The following is a 22252-nucleotide window of genomic DNA, read 5'->3' as shown; positions in this document are numbered from 1 at the left end:
TTATCATTTTGCACAACAAGCAAATTCTAAGTTGTGGATATCAAAGCGGTATCTGTTTTGCTAGGAAATTTACATTCTTCCGTTCTATAAAGAAATAAATAGAATGAATGGTCAGAAAATGGATCATCGTTCATTGGCATGTGAATTAATGACAGAAACGATATTATCGATTTGAAAGAGTAAATTCTGAAAGACTGGTAAATACTGAAAAGAAACACAGGGTGACATCTCTAGCCAAGAGAGAAACACCACTCAGAGGTTAGAGTATACATTACATTCCAGCTTGAAAGAGAAAGATAAGGAGAAAATAATCAGATTTGGGAAGGCAGTAATTAAATTGAAAACAGTATTCATGGAGGAACTGAGTATCAAGTCTAAGATGGTACTCTTCTGGAAAGCGTTAATTCTTTCAGTCTGTAGAATCGTATTCTCAGTCCACAACTACATTAGGAAATTTTATTTTTAACTTGTGTCAAAAATCTTACAGCAGAATTTAAAGTAGTATTTTAGCAAGAAATAAGAGAGTCAAACTTAATGGAGATGGGGGGGCAGGGGGAGGGAGGGAGTAGCACAGATTATTTTTTGCTAAGTACAGCCTCTTTTCTAGCAAAATAAAACTAATGTATTAACATATGATACCTTCATTTTTCAGTAAAGGCAAGCTACTGGCTTCAATAGGGTCAACAACTACGGACTGAAAACCCATCACTAATAAAGACAGACTGCAACCCATTGGTCCCTCCTACTCCTTTCAGACAACTTAGTATTCAGAACAAAATTAATTTAGAACTATTCAGCTCATCCAGCTGCTTTGCAAAAATAATTACAATGCAATTCCTTCAGCTCCCTTCTTTCAACAAGTACATTCTTCTCTTGCATTGTGCCATTGCTCAGCCGTATCCATAGCCCAGCTCTCATAAGTCTTGGCAGCTTTGTCATGAAAGGCTAAAGATTTTCGATTAAATAAAACCCAATATCTTCCAGTTTTTTAACTATGAAGTAACTGAAATAGTGTACCACTGGAGAAATCACACTGCCAAATCTGTCAGTTTGGCCCTACACTTTTCTTTTTTAAATAGCAAATCCAAAGTGGAACATATATTTTTAAGATTAAAATAAGCATTTGTAAGATAAACACCTGAAACCAGGAAGTTTCTCAAATTCTCCAGTCTGTCCAACAGAGATACTGCCAGACTCAATGACTGTGAATTTAACAGACACAGGCTGAGACTGGAAATAACAATGACACATACTATTTAATTGCCATTACTGATTAGCTTTCCAAGAATGACAGGTTCATCACCACCAGAATTTTCTTCTCCTTAAAGCAAACATTGGATATTTTCCTTAAAATAAGTTCTAGCTCCAAAGTGAAATTAATTCAGGGAAATTTCCTTGACCACTGTACAGAAATAGTCTGATAGGCTGATATGATCACTCTAGTTCTCTCTGGCTCTATAAAACTTAAATTTACTACAGAAATCTGATTAAACTATAACATAATCTCACTGCAAAGAAATGCCAAAGCATGTTTTCTACGAGTTGAGTTGGTTTCTTTGCTATCTCTCAAAACAATACGTAGTATTTAGCTATAAATAAAGACATTTTTACCTGACAAATGATATATGACACTGTGTCTCCTGCCTTCACCTTTCGGCCTCCGTGAGAGTTTATCCACATGGCAACATGCACATGTGGCAAGGTTTTTTTGTCAGGATAATCTTGTGGATCTTTTGTCAATGCCTAAGAGATCAAAGGAGGAAACAGAAATATAACTTCAGTGATGGACAACTCAGAACTTTTTTAAAAGATGAGATAACATAGTAGCTATCTTCATCCACCTACTATTCACTAGTACATTTGCAACAAAGACAAAAGACGAAAAAAAAAGTAATAAAATTATATTCCAGACACTAAGGTCTAGATACCAGTTCTTCATACTTTAAAAATGTTTTAATTAATAAAATGAGAGGATGCTTTTACAATTACTGTCTGAAAAAAAGCATTACAATAAAAGCAAACTGGTTTAAAGCAGTTACAGATAAAACATATTTAAAATTAAAGATGAAAACATTACGCAAAATACAAAATAAAGCCAGAGATTACCCTCTTATCCCTGCACCAGCTCAGGTCATGAAGCAAACCTGAATATCAAGTAGTTAAGCATATTTAACAAGCTTTTTAGCAAGAGGATACAACTGGATTTAAATATTTCAATCAATCTATCTCATACTACTGAGAACAAAGAGTTTTCCCTTTACATAAAACAAAATGCCACATTTAAATATTTACCATTATCCCAACTATTAGAAACAACTTACACATTTTATTTCACAGTGAAAAACAGTACTTTTTTTTCCCCAAGTAGCAAAACAGAAGAACATTCAGCATTTAAAGTGAAAATTATTCCACGTATATCTTTTACTGGCATAGTAAGTACTCTTAGAATATTTGCATCAGAACAGTCTTTTTTTTTTCAAGTCTACCATAAAAATCACTGATTTCTCTACCACTCATATGACAACCTGAACACATTTCTTCACTGATTGATTAACACAGTCTTACAGAGCAGATAGACGTATGGCTGGCAAAAGAACGAGATTTTGGATGCAGCAAATTTGAGAAATCTGTTAGAAGTATGAGAGATGCATACAATATCCAGTTCATTAGCAAAACACTTCCCTAGCAGGCACGGAAGGCCTTTGAGGTGAAAAATACAGATTTCGTTGACGATTCATAAAACCAAAATTATAGTGCTGTTTGCTAAAAGTCCTGTAGGTAAAGCAGAGTATTTTACTTCTTGGTGCACGAGAGTCTTGAATGAGATCACAAAATTAGTAATAGGTTTCTTCTTTAGAGCTTTGAAGAGAAATAAACAGTATGCTTTTATATAGGTTTTCTAGAAAAGAGAACATTTGATTATTTTCCATTGCATTCTTCAGTTTCTGTGTTTTAAATCTGAAATATAAAACAGCAATTTAGGAGAAAAGTTCTCATAAAGGAATGAAGGAATGGGCTATCAATGTCATTCTCAAAGCACAGAATCAGCAGGGAAGACAGAAAGATGGGACAAGGCACAAAGCTGTTATTCTGAGGAAGCAACACTGGCCTCCAGGTCCACAAGGTATTTTTTCTCATATTGTAGGATTCTTTGCAGTATGTTCCATCCTATTCAGTATCTAATATCACTCCTGATATTTCACAGCATTGTAAGGATTAGAAAGATTTTTATCAATGGTCAATAAATTCAGGAACAATAAAGCTTTTCTGAGACAGAAAAGAACTAAGATATCATTTACCTTGTTTATTTCAAACTGATTTACTGGAATCTGGCCATTTATCACATTTTCTCCAGTTTCTATAAGTCGCCTTTGAATGTTTTCCACAATTATGTCTCGGGGCTGATCAGAAAGAATCTGACCAATTACATAGCTGCAAAAACAGTCCAGAAATGAAGAAAAGCTTAAGACACGCAAAACAAAACCATTAATACAAACTGTGCTTCCCCCAGTTACCTCTAAAAATTAAAGAGCCTGAGGATGAAGTCTGATGCAAAATTTACAGAAATTCGCCAGGATATTTCATGCTGTGTTTTATTTATTTACTTATTTTACTAAAAGCAAATTATTGTAAATAATTCTAATGTTAAACAGTGATTTGGAACTGTTGAGTACAACTGGTTTCTATTTTCTGCTCCCCTTTAATTTGCTATTTATTTTTCCATAGCAGGTATCTTCAGATGGGGGAGTAGAGAACATATGAAGTAAGCAAAGTCTTGCCTATTTCTGTAAAACGTGGTTAGAAGATCTGCCAGCTGCAGAAGAGTTAGTCACTAAAGAACACTCTCAAACATTTGTATAGCTTTAATTACTAATACATTCCTAACTTGGAAAAATTTGCTTCTATTATGATGCATCTTTTCTTAGAAAATGCAAGTCTTAAGAACAGTAAGCAACTGTGGTGTATTTTTACAGATGTAGAAAAAAAAAATCATTTTTGGATGCATTTGGACCATAATTTATTTAAGTTCAGTTTTCAAGAGGCAGTACGCAACGTAAGGTGAGTCAGTTCCCAGATGACCACCCCTCCACTCACTTCAATTTTCATTCTGCAGTGTTAAATGTATTATTTCTATTGGAAATGCCCTGGATAATTAACAAATCTTCAATCCAGCATCCATCATAATGAAGTATCAGAAGAATTTCATTTGAAAAATGGAAGAGAAACAGTCCTGGAGGAAGGGATCATCTCCTCATGATGCCATCAGTGCACTTCCAGCTTTATTAGAGGACACTGAAAGAGCTGACCACCAAGTTCTTTAACCATCTTTTTTGGGGGAAAAAAAAAAAACCCTACCATTTTCACAAGATATCAGCTGTGGTTCATTAAACTGCATATACAAAATTGCAACTACTCAAATGCACAGCTTCCACAGAATATGCAGAAACAGTGCAATTAGAGACATTTGGACCTGGCACAAGTATAATCTGTTAACAAGGCCAACATGTAACATTTACCATCTCCTACAAAACTGAGTTAAGGTGCTTTAACAGTGATGTTAGTTACCAATTTGCATCATTCAGGAAACAGTTTACATCAAACATTTATGAAGCATTTACTGTTTAAAATTGAGTACAGAGGAAAATGCTACAGAGACACTCACTTTCCAGTCTCTTTTGCAAGATCACACCAATCTCTTCGGACTATATCCAATCCTTTCAGTTCTTGTTTAGTTACATATTTCCCATCTCCAGTTGGCTCCACAGTTAAAGCAGCATATTTCTTCTTCTTTAATAATAGCAAGGACTTAAAGACTCCATCAATATCGATTTCCAACAATTTATAGAGTTTGTTCACTTCACTTTTGATCTGCAAATGCATGAGCACGAAAACCAAATGCAACACCTTAATAAATATGGATAATTTTAACTTCCATCTACAAGTGAAGTTTTCAATAAGTAACACGATATACTGTATGCTTACATACACATTTTGAACACTTATCAGATATCATTAGTTGTGAAATTAAGTGCACAATAGTAACTGTGAACTACTATTATGAAAAGGTTCACCCAGTGACTTCTTCAGTATGTACAGCTTGGTATATCTAACTCCCTAACAAAATTAAGCAGGGCAGAGAAGCATAGTACTAAACATGACCTTGAAGATAACTGACTCCAATCCATTTTACTAGGGCAGCTAGTCCATTCACCCTCTCACATATGTTAAGAAAACAAGGTATTTCAGAGTAGGGATCCACTTAATAGGAAAGGTAAGAGTCACTTAGAATATGGAAACTGATTTACAAAAAATGTGCATTGCAAAGGTGCTTCTTTGAAAAACACACATACACCACCACGCACCTAATCATGGAAACGAGGGAGAATTATGATTGCATATCAGATTTCTGTGTGTCTGTGTTCAGCAAAAACACATACAAATGGGCAAGTGTTTACTTATACCTTTACCGATGCCTACTTTCTCTACACTTCTTCAAGAGGAAAAGGTGCCATTTTTCTACAGATAGGCTAAGTCTTAAGCTATGTCTTTTCCACATACAAAAGCTTGAAATTGCACTTGATATGTTGCCTTAATATAGTACCAAATACTAAGTGGCTCCATGTTTCTTACTTCCGTTCTAAGAGGATAGAAGAGTAACAGCTAAAAACAGCACATACCTTCAACAAATTTCAATTCCAGTACACATTCACCCATCTATTGGCTTGGATAACAGTTTCCCACTTGCATTTCTCTTTCTTCATACATTTGTATGTTTTTTTCAACAACATATCACTCCTCAGATATCCTGTTTTGTCTTCATATGTTCTACTCTTCATTTTCTTGCCTCTACAACTTTCTTTCCACTCTCGATTTTCACTCTTCCCTACCCACTCTTACTCCTCCATTACTTCCAGTTCCCTTGTCAGAGACCATCAACTATCATTTTCTCCTGTCTCACTGAAGTTTTATATAAATTCAAGTTCATTTGCTATCAAATGCATATTCTCATTAAGACAGTAACAGTACTTTCAGCATAACATCTCATTAGTTTTCTGTCTAGCTCTGGGCTGACATTACCAGTTTTAACCAAAACTTTCCTTACAAATTTTCATGTACAGTACAGGTATACATATGCACTTAATTTTTGCCACTTAGATTTCCATTTTTCCTACTGTAGAATTACAATAACTTTTAATAATCCAGGGCTATCCCTAGAGTTTTATAACCTCTGTCTATTTACAAGCTATGAAGGATGTCATGAGGCAAAACCATTTTACCATGAGGTTTGTATTTGGTCACTAAAGCAAAACAGTCAAACAATTCCTCTGACCATTTTTTCCCTATTTCTTTAATGTATTTTCTCTTTTGTTTTTTACATTATACTAATCAAGTGCTTGAAACTGCAGAACAATGCAGTATGGAATATATCAGCAAGTCTAACTCACAAGATATACAGAAAATAAGAAACACATGAAATACTGCTATTTGACTAATGACTAAAAAGGGCATGGATGTCAACAACATGGGTTAAAGGCAGAAGCAAACACAACCAGAAACCTGTGAGATAAGGCATTAGACGGGAAAATTCAGAAGACGACAGATTTTTCTCCAATTGAAAAGCAGAGTTATTCCTTGGAGGAGTGCTTCACTCACTGAAGACCACCTAAAAATTCACACTTTACATCAGAACAGGGGAGCATATGCTAACTGCTCTCACAAGAACTGTTTGTATTAAACCTGTGTGCCTTCCACACATTCTACATTAAAGCAAGAATGCTATGTAGGTATTGTATCCCTCACTTCTGAACATTAGAATTTGGGAAAGAAATTATTATGCAATAGAACAATGACATTTCTTAAAGTGTTCCTCATCAACAGATACAATTCTCTACCCTGATGGTTTTTAATACAAATTATGCAAAATGAGAAAACTTAAATGATAGACATGTTTAAAAAAAAAGAAAAATCACTGTAACTTTCTTGAGGAATAAACAAACAAGCAAGAAATGTATGAAACAAGAAAAACAAGAACCACTTTTTTATGCTACACTGAGAACTTATAATAACTTTTACAGTTGTGATGCTAGTATGTGCTTATTTACAGAAATAAGTTTATTGACTTTTAAAATGAAGTACACAATATGAAAATTTTAATCAAAACTTGTCTGGTTTTTTTTGTTTTGTTTTGTGGGTAGTTTTGGGTTTTTTTTGTTGAGGGTAGGGGATGTTGTTATTGAAAAAGAACCCACAACTGATACAGGATAAAGAACTGCATGGAAGAAAAAAACCTATGATTTGACTCTTAAAAAAGAATCATTAAGCAGGTGACAAGTTAAAACCCCTACCTATTCTCTCTGTAAACCTGAATCAAAGTCAAAAGTATTTAACTTATGTTCATGATCCTGTCATACCTTATAAAAATTATTACTCAACTGTTCCTCTGAAACATCTAGCCAACAAATGGGAGTACAGGAACAAAAAAACAAACCAGAATGAAACCACACACACAGAGCTAGAGTAAAATGAATCTTTCTTATACACTACTGATATACATTTGAAATTTTATGTAGTGTTGTACATGGCAAACAAGACAGAATGCTTTCTTCCATGCTGTCAGACCTCTTGCTACTTGTTTATGACATCAAGACACTGTTCCTTTTTCCATGCTCCTGAGATGCATCTACTCCTCAAAGTACCAACTTAGCCTGAAGGTAGACGTATTCTACAAAAAGACCCAGTATCATTCTTGCCTTAAAATTACATTACTTTTTAAAATAACTGTACTGAAAAAGTCCTCTACATTTTCTTTGTTATTTTAGAGCTTCCATAGCTGTCATTTTAATCACAACTTCTTCCATCTTTCAAAACCAAATTCTCTTACATCTTTCCTTTAAAATGTTCTGAAACATTTCTCACTTCTCTTCCACAACTTCAGAGCCACAAAACTTCCACATTGTTAATTGCCTTCCTCGAGGCCTACTCTCTGCTTATGCCCATGAAGTCCTCTCTAATACCATCGGCTCCACTCAGTACAATACAGACACGTAGGAAAGAAAAAAACTCCATACCTTGTTCCCCAGCTTGAAGACCTCATCCAGATTGGTGCTATTAGTGTTTATCATAATGGAATCAGTGTCTCCATAAATCACTTCAAGGTTCATCTAAATAAAACAAACCACTTTTAAAAAACAAAACAGAACTTCTCCATCTTTTTAAAATCCCAGCTCACTTTCAAGATTCAAAAATATCTGTGTATTATCTCTTAAATACTAAAAAGCACAAAAATATAAACAATGTTTTTACTGAGAAATCTGTACATTTCACGAAGAGAAAAATGAAACTTAAACTACTGATATGTTAAAAAAAGAAGAAATACTGTTCAGTTGTGTTCATAATATAATTAGTTAAAATGTTAGTAAATGAATGCTAGAAAAATAAGTCAGTGAATGAGCGTAATCTTGAGCAGAACTCTAATCAGACTTTGGACTGCTTAGACTCAAAGACTACTATTCATATAAGGCATTCAGTCAATGTGTTTGAGAGATAATACCACAGGCAGGTATCCTATCCCATTTGTAGGCATCGCAATACTATTGCCAAAAAGTAATTCAAATTAAAAACAAAAAGGGAAAAAGAATACTTAGATAGCCTATTTCAAACAAGTCTAGAGAAAGTATTAGCTAGTGGATGCAGTAACTCAGAATAGCACAGTAACGTCCAGATTAGGTTGATGATCTTAGAAATATGAAGCCATATACATAATCTGAAAATGTCTATCTTCCCACTTTCATCTTTTTTCTTTTGCTGTAATCTAATAACCTGTGTTAATCTTCCCATTGAGCAGCAGACTTTTCAGAGAATGAGGCACTTTTTTTTGGATAAGGATCTAGCTTCTGTGACCCACAAGTTCTATAGTCCCAGGCTGAACTACTGAACAATTACACATGGAGATCAACACACTTACTTGATTCCTTCTCTTTAATTGACACCCTGCCCTTCATATCATCTCTCATTCTGACTCCTGTAACATTTCATATGCTCTACTTGGAAAAGATTGTGTTCAAACACCAGACAGAGTGCCGTAATAGTCTGGAATAACGGAGCAAACTCTAGACAAATTGAGGCACACAAAAAAGCCTAGAGGTGCATATGAAAGGCATAGCAAGGAAAAAGGTGAAAAGAAAAATCATCAACACCAATAAATGTTATCAAGAAAAAGGGCAAATGCATCCAATTACAGAATATTATCTTGAAAACTGAAAACCTGACATATTCAGTGGTGGAAAATCAATGCAGCTGTAAAAACTACAACATCGCTGTGTCCATGTTAAACTCCATATAGTCAAAAAACCACCCTGTGACAGAGTTTAAAGGATGCCAAAAAATAAACCATAATAAAACACTAGAACACATGGTGTAGCAGGTCTATGAGTAAACTCTAATTAACACTGCTGCTAATTTGCTTGAAACAGTCACACATAGGCTTCAAGCAGGGGCCAGATCATATCTGTGGTAGGGAAATAAAAAAGCTATAATCCATTAGGAAGGATTACATTTGTAAACCAGGCATCCGAAGAAATTATTTCAGGTCTGTTTGGGTTACAGTTTTCCTAGAATAAAAAAAATTCACCAGGTGTGCTCCTTAAGGATTGTTGTTTAATGAAAATGCTCAGCATTACCTTTTGCACCATCTCCTTGGTGTGCATCAAAATCTGAAATAAAAAAAATAAATCAAAGATTAGAGTATGATATAATTACAAGCTAACACATGCAAACATATCCATTAGGTTGCTAACTCCAATTGCTCTCACCTTTCAAAACAAAGCAAACCACCTCTCTCCTGGCAACACACAGTCACCTCAATACTTCTATTACATGAGTAAATTCTCATCTGACCTTGTATTAATGCTATTATTAACTCCCCTAAAACAAGATTAAAACAAATCTCAAAATTACATGTACATGCAGACACATTGTACCTTAGGAAAGAAAGAACACTGAATCAAATGCTCAAGTAAAACCTAATCAGGAAGTGTCAGAACTAAGCCTCTTTCAGTAATTTAGGTCAGTCATCTCCTTCATATCCATCAGCTTATCTCTTGATGTCATCGAGTTTTTTCCCCAAATGTTCTGTCTTATTTAGTACAGCCTGGATTTTGCTAACTTCACAAGAAACTAGTAAAAAGGTTGACTACCCCCATAATGATCTCAAAACGAGTCATCAAAAAGTAAACTCTTCAGGGAAAGCAGAACTGAGACAAGCAGCTGGAACAGAGGATACAGATTTTGAACCAAAGGGCAAATCCATGTGTAAACAGGTTTGTTCCTCCGCCAAGAGTGCATCCCAATTCTCTGAATCTTAAAAATAGTCATAGATGCCTCACAGGAGTAGGCTACTGCTTCCGTCTTTAATACCAGTCAGCATAGTGGAGAGGGGTGGAAGAGCTTACCATCTGAAGCCATAGATAAAGCTGTAGCTCAGGAATGACACAACTAGCCTGATGAACAAAATTTCTATCTGCTGCAGCAGGAAGGACTTGAAGTTTGCACAGCTGCAAGAGAACCAACATCTGGTCCATTCCTTCACTCACTTGGTCATGTTTCCACTGTAATCCCCATGTCCTCTCTTGTCAGTATCCTGGTGCTCTGGTACACAGCTTCAATTTCCACCTGGTTAGTCCCAGTTCACTGGTATCAATCCTTTCCATCCCCACTCATCATAAACCTCATTTCTTTTTCAGCTAATCCTGCTACTCATATATTTATACTTTATAATTTTAAAAGTTTATACTTTTAATTTTCTTAAAGAAGATTTTAAACAGTAAGCAACTGTGTGGTGTATTTTTACAGATGTAGAAAAAAAAAATCATGTTTCATAGAATCATAAAATGGTATGGTTGGAAGGGAACTTTAGGGATCACCTAGTCCAACCCCGCTGCAGAAGCACTTTCACCTAGTTTGTTTTAAATTATGCACCACAGAATTGTGCACCAACAGCTATATTCCCCTAGAATTCTGTTTTGCAATGCTTAACTTTTCAAACTTAATATTCTCTTTCAACATAATTTCTGTCCAGATATATCTTCCAGACACTTGAGAAACCACTACACCTAATAATGGACTCACTCTTCCAAAGTAGAGAGACATGAACTAAGAAAACCTAATATACTATGCCCATCAAGGCACTTAAAGAAAGGTTAGGTTTCAAGACATGATATAAACTTCAACAGAGTTGACTCATAGTGAATGACCTGATTTATCAAGGTTATTCCCCAAACACATACAGATACTTATGGATTTCAGTCTCTGGGTGAAGTTCAGAACATCCAGTTGGTTTAAAGACTATCCACTGATAGGTACTCAGACAACGCCTCAACTCTGATTAAGTCCCAAACTGCAAAAAGCTCATCTGGCCTCAATCTTCTACAGACACAAAGAAGAACAGGAAAACGGTGAGTCTTAACTGCAGATTGGCTGTATGTGCTTAGATGGACCTGATTCCCTTTTAATTAGAAGCTTAAAAAAAGGATATTCCACACCTATTCATCTCCCAGTGAGTGATTCAGATGGCACCACCTTACCACCTTTCCATGGAGTTTTTAAATTGTTCTAAATACACATCATTGGTACCTGACATCAGATTTCACATACAACATTCAGAATTCCAGCTTATTCACCCCCACTACTCTCTTTTTCTCTCACTTATTAGCTGACTCCTACAGAGAAAGGTTATACCTTTACCTTAGTATTCCAAGAGCAAACAGGAGTCCCTGGGACAATATTTAAGAATTGGACAGAGAAATGAAGAGTTTACATGTAAAAGAAAAGAAGGCCTACGATTTTTTCCCTTGATAATCTGTGGCATTTTCTACTTCATTTCTCTGAAATAAAGCTATCTACTGATAGTTATAAAGATAATGTTATTTTTTTTAAAAAAAAAGGATTATCTCCCTACTAAAAAAATGTTAGGCTGTGCAAAGAGCATTTCTCAGTTGTCTTAGAGAACAGGAGTGGACGCAAGTAATAACAAGAGGATCACAGACAAGTTAGCTTCATCAAGTGACTGGCATATGCTAGACCTACCCATTCTGACAAGAGATCATTTTTAAGTGGCAACAGCTACAAAACAGAAGGTTATAAAGCTTGCTAAATTCATTAATAAGGCAGTCGGTAGTTATCTGATTTCACAGCAACACCTGCATATTTATCTTCTCATTACCAATTGGATGATGGAATTTTTTTCAAGCACATTTCAAAAATCTGCCAACTTCAAGTGTAGAAAAAAAATAAACTTTGTAGTTAATTTTTCCCTTAACAAAGTACAGCTGTTGAGAATAATTGTTCAAGATCTTACCCTGTAATGTCAACTGCAGCAGAACAAAGAGTATTTAATTAGCAAATCTATCCAGTAATTCAACACCTATTATATAAAATGCCTTCGTGATTTTATTCAGGATAATTTGCTAAGAGGGTTATTACTGACATTCAGATGAAATTTAAAATTCCTACGCAAGTCGAGTCATAATAGCAGTAATGATCCCCCCAATCAGGAGATACTGTGTCACACAAGGTTCTTTTGCAATGCAGCAGCCGATTTCCTGACTTCTTAATTCCTGGGCTCAGCTCAGTGAGAGCCCTTCATGCCAATATTTCAGTCAGCAATACATCCTTAATGCGACTCTATTAAAATACCTAGAATAAAAGTTACTTTTTTTTTTGTTAAAAAGAATGACAGCACTGCTATCATATCAGTCATTAGCAGTTTCTCAGAAATGCACAGCAAAGGAAGGGAGGTTTATAGTGTGGCTGGGAAGACAGAAGAAAGAAGGAAGAGAATAGGAAAATTGTTACTTGGTAGTTTCCTTTTGCAAATAATATTGTGCTGCTCATGAGAGCTGGATTGTCTTCTATTGCAGGCAATCCAAGTAGGAAGAATTAATTGCCTGGCAACCCATCTGTACAGCCGTGCCTGTGCTCCCTCCCCCCCAGCAAACACATACTTCTAAAAACCTGTGAACTTCTCAGTACAGTGAACATCTGTGAAATGCTACTTCAACTTTTTTTCTTGCAAAAGCAAGACTAGCAACACACGTTCTCTCACCTATGAACTCTAAGTCAATATAAACTGAAAGACTGTAACTGGAGACAGACAAACTGCAAAATTGCCTGTCCTAATTCTACTCCAACTCGCTAATTACGTAATTAAATGAGAAAGTGATTTAAAAAAGAGAATGATTCAAAATAAATAAATAGACAAAGAACAGCTTTACTATTATCCATTACATCAAGTATTTTTAAAGATTCGTAATTTGAAAAATACTGAGGAGTACCTTCTGACAAGAGGATGCTTATGTGAAAACAAGCAAAGATATTGAGTTAAGAAACAATGGGACAAGGCACAAAACCAACATGATGACGCAAAGATTTCTCCTGAAGACACACAAATTTTCTGTAGATTTCTGGGGCCACAGCAATGAAAGATCAAAAAGGGAGACTTAAGACTAGATTGAAAAGACTGACCAGAATGACTACAAAAATATTGCCCCAAAGAGAATAAATAAATAAATAAATAAATAAGCAAACAACTTACGCATTCACTTTGCTCAAGGAGAAAAACTAACACTCCTAGGACCCCAGCAAAAACTGTATTTTTGACAACTACTTGTAGTTATCTACTGTAAGCCTGCTATTTTTTCCACCTCAGTTGTTTACTTGTACAGTTATATAGCACAAAAATAATCCTGTCATCAGCTTTAGTAATTCATATTGGCTAGACCTTCCCATGACACAAAGGAACAAATGGGCATGGAGAACTGTCCTCCAATATGTAACACCACTCATTCTTCTACATAAGAAATATTCCTGAACCTCTGTATTTTTGTAATCTATTCATTAGCTTTTGTGGTAAGGAGCCTCTAGCATCGATAAACCATGGCCTCAGGATGCTGCAAAAAGATTTTTTTAAGGAAGATTTATAGAAAGGTTTCTATGGTAAGACAAAAAGGCACATATGCCATAAGCAAAAGTGAAAGAAAGACAGGAGACTTGACATAAGAAATTAAGCATCACAATATAGGCTTTTCTTTAGACAATGGACTTGATTTCGGAAAGTTTGAGTGACCAGATTCAAGTAGTTTGTTTCTTAAGTGAGTTTGTTTCAAAGAGCTGGTACTAAGTATTTGCTGTACTTAGACAATGCATTCAAAGTTACATTTCCCAAAACCATATAATTTTAGGCAATATTAACAGCCTTGGAAATATATCCCATGCTGCCAAAATTTACCCTTCCAGGGTTTGGTGATTTTTTTTTTTTTTTTTCAGAAACACTGGAATTAGCTGTACATACTTCACCCAACAAAGCTGACAAACACTAATACAAATTTGATAGCTGTGGTATATAAAACCAGTATTGGATAGTCCATCAAAACCAAAGGGAGAGTGGTTCCAAGGACTGATCCAGTGTACACAAAGATCCAGTGACATATGTTTACAGACCAAAAAGTAGGATCTCCTGCCTCAGAAACAACAGAAAATGCTCGAAAGAGACAGCAATAGAAACACGAGGAACACAACAAAAATCATATGTACCTTTGTCACATTTTGACAAGGAATGCAAAGATTACAGTAAAACACTGAAGATGATGATGTGAATCAAATTACAACTTGAAGACAATGTTCCCTTGGTGCCAGAAACAATTATATCTTTAATATTCCACACTACCTCTAGTTCAAGTATTTGTGGTGAGTTTCACTGAAGAGAAGAGGAAAAACAGAATTAATTCTTTACTAAGGTGTACAATTATCGGTTATTATACAATCATTATTATGAATCTTGCTATAATAAAGCAAATTTTGCCTAATTTGAAAGGGATTATTTTGGTATTAGGATGAAAGACAAAAAACAATAAAATCTATTCCTGTAGCTTTGGACTACAGTTTAAAAAAAAAGTCATTTAAAATCTTGCAAAAACAGTGAGTGCTCAACGACAAAAGTTGAACAATTGAGTGCAGAGAAGGTAGCTGACCCAGTTCTGACCCCACTTTGTGTTCCCAGAAGCAATAAAAATACAAGGTCTGGGTGGATAACTAGCTGTGAAAGACATCTGTATGGCATGGGCATCTCCTAACCCTCCAGAGTCAGAAATGCTCCTTCCAGAGAAACCAAACATTAGAACCAGCAGCAGTTCCTAGAGAAGCACCAAGGCTCACAGCTCACCCACAGAAATAATTCCTTTCTGACCAGCTTATTCAAAACTGAAAAACTAAAATTAATGAAGTAGCAGGGAAATTATTTCCCTACTTCAATGAAAAAACAAGATCCGTACCACCTAAACCCTCTTGAAGTACATGGTAGTACAAGTAATTTCAGCTCATTAACTCTTAGGAAGTTTTTATTTTTTAAATTTAAATCCATTAAATAAATCTATGCTTGATGAACATTTCGTACTTAACTATATGGCATAAAGGTAGCTTTGCTTAATAAGAAAACCTTTTGTACATTTCAAGTATACTGCAACAACATCAAAAGACAACTATCACAAATCACAAGTAAAAACACTTCTAATAAGCAAGAATATGACATGCATCATTTACTATTTCCTAATATAAACCAAAACATGTGTTATTTAATATTTAAATGCGTACAGACAAGTATAGCCTCCTTAGAGAAAACAGCAGCATTTGTTTCAGTGAGATGAACAAACATTTAGACAGGAAAGCTTTATTGCGCTTTGTTTCCCAAACTGAACTGGTTTAACACATTCAGCAATAGAGAATCAGTCTGTCACTAGAAAAAAGAAAATGACAAGAACAGTAAATAAGTAAAATTAATGACTTATAAAATTTCCTGTTTGGTGAGACAAGTTAGAATCCAGTCAAGGTTTAAACCAGGGCACAGATACTTTCCTCCAGATAACAGAAAAATCTATTCCAGAGTACAGAAGAATAAACATACTATCCTCCACATCAGGTCAAGTTGAACCATAGTTTTTGGAATTATCTTTCAACTATATAAGCACGTGTCTCAGTCTTGAGATGACAGAAGTGTAACTACCATCTCACATTCCTGAGAAGTTACTCTCATAGTCATACAACTGCAAGTCCTAGAGAAATCAGGGAATAGGTCTCAATCAATAGCAAAGACAGTTTTTCAAAAAGATCAAGTATTTCAGTAAACCAGAAAGAGAAATAGAACTAATACTCTAAAGACAGAAATTTGTTTAAGCAGTGCACTACACAAGATGATGACAAATTCCTTGAGAATCATATCACCCCCTCCCTCTTTTTTTCCCCCGGGGTAAAAAACAAGCAACAGGACTTAAGACTCTGTAAGGCCTTCCCCTCCCTTATCTTTTAAGAGTAACAGAAAATTTCATTACAAAAAGAAAGGTGTGTTGTAAAAAAGACCTATAAAGGCAGCAAGGGAGTATGGACCTGTCAGGAACCTACATTACTTTTTTAACATTCTCCTGGTCAGCATCTTTTAAGTAATTACCACAATTACTATGCTTGGAGAAAAGGGAAGGGCTGGGGAAGACAAGCCAAGTGCTAAAATGAAAAAGATATGCAAAAAAACCCACTTGCTACTTGATGAGTATTCTTAAAAGGACTTCTACTGAAAAATATGTATTTTTTTTCTTGAAGAACCAGAGGCATTTTGCAATGTTCAGGTATACTGAACAGAGCAAGGCAACCTCTGTCTAGATATAGGTATAGCCAGTGAAAATGATCCTGAAATTTTATAGATGAGAGGACATGCTAGTCTTGGCAATGAATAGATTGTGTGTGAACATTATGTCCATCAAAAAATCTTTTTAAGTGGTTTGAACTGCTTTAAAACTAATCTGTTCTTTCATTATGACTAAGTGGTTGTCGATCAAAGCAACATCTACTCAAATTCAGAAAAGTATTTTAGCCTCTAATTACCCTCCACAGAAAGTTCTCTTACCTAATTTCTTAAATGTCATGCCAGATTTTCACAAAGCATATAATTTTGTTTCATCAAATTAGATATATTTAGACAACATGACAGTTGTTTTTATGAAGTTAAACAATACTCATTTATCCTCCACGGTTGCACATCTGGTGTCAACAGCAGAATTTCAGTTTTTATCAGGCAGGATCCATCTGACTACGTGGGGCAAAATGATCCTTGTCATCAGGCTGGTCTGGGAAGGAGATACTTAAACCAAGATTGATAGGGGCAGGAGTGCATGTCCATGAGGAAGCTGCAAACCACAATGAGAAGCAAAGGGTGGGGCATGATGTGAACAGGAAGGACTTTGGATTCAACAACACAGGACTGAAAGGAGTCCCCTTCAAGCGTATACATGTAAATAAAGGAGTGCCTACAGGATGGCATTAGGGAGAAAGCTCTCAGACTTTGTCAAGGCATCAGCAGGACTGGGTGCCTCTCTGAAGGGCCTGTACACTAATGCACATGAAACAGGGAACAGAGTAGGAACTAGAAGTCTGCATGCAGTTACAGGGCTATGACTTCCCTGGGATCATGGAAACATTGTGGAAAACATGATGATCATGGGAAGTTCTTGAGGACTGGAAGAAAGCAAATGTCACTGCTACCTTCAAGACAGGTAAGGAAGAGGAGATTTGAGGGAACTAGAGGCTGGTCAGCCTCACCGCAAGCCCTGGAAAAGGTGGTGGAGCAAGCAATTGTGGAAACAGCTGTTTTCCAGACACAAAGCACAGGAAGGTTCAGTGTAGATTTGCAAAGGGGAAATTGTGCTTTGACAAGTTGTTAGCCTTCTATGATGAGATGACTGGTTTGTCAGCCAAAAGAAATACAGCTTACAGTAGTAAGGACTGTAGGTTGCCCAGATTGGCTGCTGAGTCTCCATGCTTGAAGATATTAAAATCCCAACTGGATATGGTCCCAACCAACCTTTCCTAGTTGAGCAGGCAAAGCTGAACTAAATCTTGAGAAATGCCCTCCAACCTTAGCTCTTCTATGAGCCTATGATCCTCAAAGATCTATCCTTACATATACTTTGCGGTTAAGAGTAAATAGCTTAGATTGTGTTCTATGGGTACCATTTTAAGAATCGAGTCATGTAAAAATATGGTCACCCTTCAACTATGGGAATATAGTTCTCAAAGCCAAGCCTGACAGAAAACGTGATCTCCTGACGGACAGACATCCTAAGTGACTCAGCGTTATCTTTAAGTTAGTCCATCTCCCTCTGAAGAAAAGGATCATTTCAAAAGTCTCCAAATAGTCTGCTCCAGATCAAATATATTGTCTCTAAGGAAGAAGTTATTGTACACTGAAGTTATTGTACATTCAGTTTCCTAATTATACTGGGATGTTCAGGTTTCCACCAAGCTACTCAAATGCAAAAGAAGTCTTTCATCATGCAGAAGCATATACACATAGTGCTGGAAACCAGGAAAACTGATGCTGCAAGCAGAGAAACCTCAGCCTGTGATGTTATGCCACCTTTCCTGGTTGTCACAACAGATAACTGAAAGAAATTCAATAAATATTATCCCAATTCCAAACGATGATGAAATTTGAATGAAATGAGCACTTGTAGGATTTTTACCAAGATTCCCATGCAGGACTAAATAACTATCAGTGCTCAAGTCTCAGAAATTCACAACCACATTTGGTACTGATCAAAGCAGGGAAAAATAGAAGTAGGGCCAGTACCATCTGAAATATGTCCAAACACAAGCCACTGTATTGCTGTGGCTCCTATGCAGTCTCTTCAGACTGGCCTCAGTGGCAGCTCTTAACTGCGTCCTTAGGTGGTATCAGGGAAAGAAAACAGTTTCCACCCTATGTGGGACACTTAACCTTTCCTGTCTCATGCAGGACCTAGCAATTGCTCCAAAGATGTGAAAAGACAATGAGGAACATGCATGGTTAATAGCATGAATTCTCAGTCAGATTTCCTATTTGTTCAGTGTGACCTCTGTACAGCACTTGATGAAGCTGGCTCGGGTACAGATAGAAAGAGCTCCTGAGAGTCTGTCACTCAGACACAGTCTTTTCAGATTATCTCTTCAAAATGAGCTTTCTGAATTCTGTAGATATATCTGACAAAAGCTCCTCAGAACATACAAGACTGTCAAAAACCAAAGCAAGCATGTACAAAGCACGTCAGAAATAAAGTCTACTGGACTGCCAGCTGATTACTAAGATGTATGGCTAATTTCTGCCCTACACTTAGATCTCAAGGTAGAAATAAAAATAATTCTGTTCTTAAAAAGCTCATTTAAGTTTTTTAGCTATTTTTAAACTAACTACAAAAGAAAATTACTAGTAACAATCCTAAATAGCTTGTTAAATAGGGCTTCCAAGGAATGGGAACTTTAGGGTGAGTTGGGGCAACTTCACCTGCCAAACTTCTCCTATAAGGAAAAATAGGAAAAAAGAGCCCATGTCAATAGAAAATATTGCCTGTGCACAGACATCCACAATAACATACATATAATAAACAATTAAAGGAGCTAAGGAATGAACCGTATGTGATGTCATGGAGCTCCCACAGAAACAGAAATATACTCCATGACAAATTTTTGAGCACTCCAGTTGAAAAGAGCTAAGCTTCATGCAAAAGCCAAGTGCAGAAAGGGATCACCTTATTATCAGCCTTTAAGATTTCAGCAATTAATGGTCAATTGGTCAATTACCTTAAATGGCAGTTTATGGCATTTTTAGTACCACTTGTAGTCTCACAACTGAGAACACTTGCACAGTTTTTAAAAACAGAACAAAGTTAGAGGCTTATCAAAGCATTTAATTTTTTCAGGACTACGAACTCCTGCAAATAAATGTCAGTTTAAGAAGTTACTTTTATGCATTAGTCTGTTGTTAAGCACTCCATGTACAACCCATCCATTTCTGTATTTAGATTTCTGAAATTAATAGCAGTACAGCTTCATTACTAATGAAGCCAAATTGTTAAGCTGTCATTGTATAATACCACAGGATATGGATTTGTTTGTTAATTATAAAGAACATGGGAATATGAAGACTAGAAGAACAAACAAATGTATTTAACCTTTCAATGTGACCCTCTAGGAATCCAATCCAAATACTGACTTTTAGCCACATATCGGATTAAAGTAGTGGAGTTTGCCACTCATTCAATCCACATAATTCACCTAAAATGATATTGCTCAACAGGACTACATTTCTATTCTAATGATGGAAAAACCTTAATTATAAATGCAACTAAAGCATGCTACCTCCATAAATCCATTACTGCAAGAGAGGCATGCTGATTATTTTTTAAATCCTTAATTTGTCATTTACACCTACTGTTATCTCATTTGTAAAGAATTCTAAACACATTTGCACAAAACTAGACTTCTAAAACATTAACAATGTTTATAAATCTCTCACTTATTTCCTTACAATTTGACAGGACTGATTTTGTGCTACATACTTTAACTCAATCAATCTTTGACTTTAGAAATTTTCATTTAAATTCTTTATCCACAAATTCAGTTAAAGAAAGAACATCACAACCTAAAGGTTTTGTTTAATCTAAAAACATAGCTAACAAGCTTTCCTGCTTCTTATTACAGGAGTTTGAATCATTAATAAAAAACTCAGCTTTCACTCATATGCCAAGGAAGCCTTCTTTCAAAGCTCTCTCATGCTCTTACTTTTCAGTTTAAATAGAAGGCACCAGCACTAATTTACATTATTGTCACACCAGTCATTCAATATCCTCATTAGAATTATATCTGAAATGAGACCTGCAGGGCCCTGAGAGGAGTTGTAGTGCCAACATAATAATCCAACCACAAGTACAGGTCGACAGTGGCTTGATTTCATCCACTGTTATTATAGATTCAAATGTTGCTACACTGCTTTTTAATGCCTTTAGATTACTACTGGTGCCCAAACCAAACCAACCAACCAAACATCAAAACAGAAAGAAAGATACGGATACGCTATAAGAACAGCAATCCCTGTACGAGTTTTCTGGTATTCTAAGACTTGGTTTGAATAAAAAAAAAAACCAAAAAAAACCACCAAAATCACAGAATCAGAGGTGACTGAGGGTAAAGGGATTTCTCAAGGTCATCTATTCCAACACGCCAACTCAAGCAGGATCACCTAGAGCTGACTGCCATATCCCAACACCTTCAAGAACGTCCAAAGATGGAGACTCCACAACCTCTCTGGACAACCTGTGCCAGGGCTCAGTCACCCTCACAGTAAAAAAGCATTTCCTGATGTTTAAATAGAGCTCCCTGTGTTTATAAATTAAAAAAAAAGAAAAAGAAAGAAAATCTGTTTTACCATTAAAATAAGATCAACATCAAGAAAAAAGTCCATAGAGAGTACAGAAGAATATCAAGTACCCATAAAAAACTCAAGAATATTGAAATTTTATTGTATTTTTTAATAAATAAAATCTGCTGGTTAAAAAAAAAAAAAAACAAACCATCACCTGCCCACCAACATGCAGGACACTGAAGAGACATTGCTGCGCTTTGACATAGATAACACTAATTTTAGTGTGTCTGATTATGTGAAAAACAAGATCTTTGAAAATATTTTCCCAGGAAACATGCATGCAATATAGCTGATAAGAGACACATGTTCTCTTTTATAGGTCATGGTCTTTTTTAAGACAGGTTATCCTTAAGTCCTTTACGTTTATTAACGTACACATTTATTTTGACCACATGTATGCATAAGCATTTACAGGAAGATAAAAACAGTACTCTAAAATATTATCTAGAATAGGCCTGATTATATCTTTCTCAAGCTGATGATGATCTCATGATACTGGCAGCTACAATCTTAAAAAAAAAAACAAAAAAAAAGGCAAAAAGAAAAAGCTGAAGTGAACCTGGACAGTTCATCTATTAGCTCATCACCATACAGTTATACAGACCACCTACATTTAACTATATGTCTATAACACATCAGATGTCCTATCCACCTGAACTAATATGATTTTTCTGTTTCAGTTCTCTCTTTTCATAAGCAATTGCTCTGCTACAATCCATCATATAAGAAAACTATCACAAAGCTGAAATATGGCAAATTCAAAGTATTTGAATATTTATTTGATTAAAGTATGGAAGATTATCCTTATTTGGTTAAAGTACAGAAGATTATCCAGTAGAAAAGTAATTAACATCTAATTTCAAAGCTTTTCAAATGAGTCTCATCCCAACTACACTGTAAGAGTTCTACACTAAAGAAGTTTCTAATTTTCATTCAAAAAGGCACACCTGGCAGACCAACAGTAACTGTACTAAA

At 35.6% G+C, this 22252-nt stretch overlaps 1 protein-coding gene across 1 annotated transcript in view; it reads right to left on the bottom strand.

Moving 5' to 3' along the window:
- POLA1 (DNA polymerase alpha 1, catalytic subunit) overlaps positions 1-22252 on the bottom strand; it is a 205458-nt gene that overhangs the window by 123406 nt on the left and 59800 nt on the right. The window contains exons 27-31 of the mRNA XM_061988595.1: positions 9681-9713; positions 8070-8162; positions 4664-4869; positions 3300-3432; positions 1612-1743 (exon numbers count right to left, since the gene is read on the bottom strand). Coding sequence (XP_061844579.1) covers positions 1612-1743; positions 3300-3432; positions 4664-4869; positions 8070-8162; positions 9681-9713 — 597 coding nt within the window. The remainder of the gene's footprint in view (positions 1-1611; positions 1744-3299; positions 3433-4663; positions 4870-8069; positions 8163-9680; positions 9714-22252) is intronic.

The sequence above is a fragment of the Colius striatus genome, chromosome 1 (assembly GCF_028858725.1).
Source record: "Colius striatus isolate bColStr4 chromosome 1, bColStr4.1.hap1, whole genome shotgun sequence".
In the NCBI taxonomy this organism is placed as follows: Eukaryota; Metazoa; Chordata; class Aves; order Coliiformes; family Coliidae; genus Colius; species Colius striatus.
This window is presented reverse-complemented; position numbering and strand designations above follow the sequence as displayed.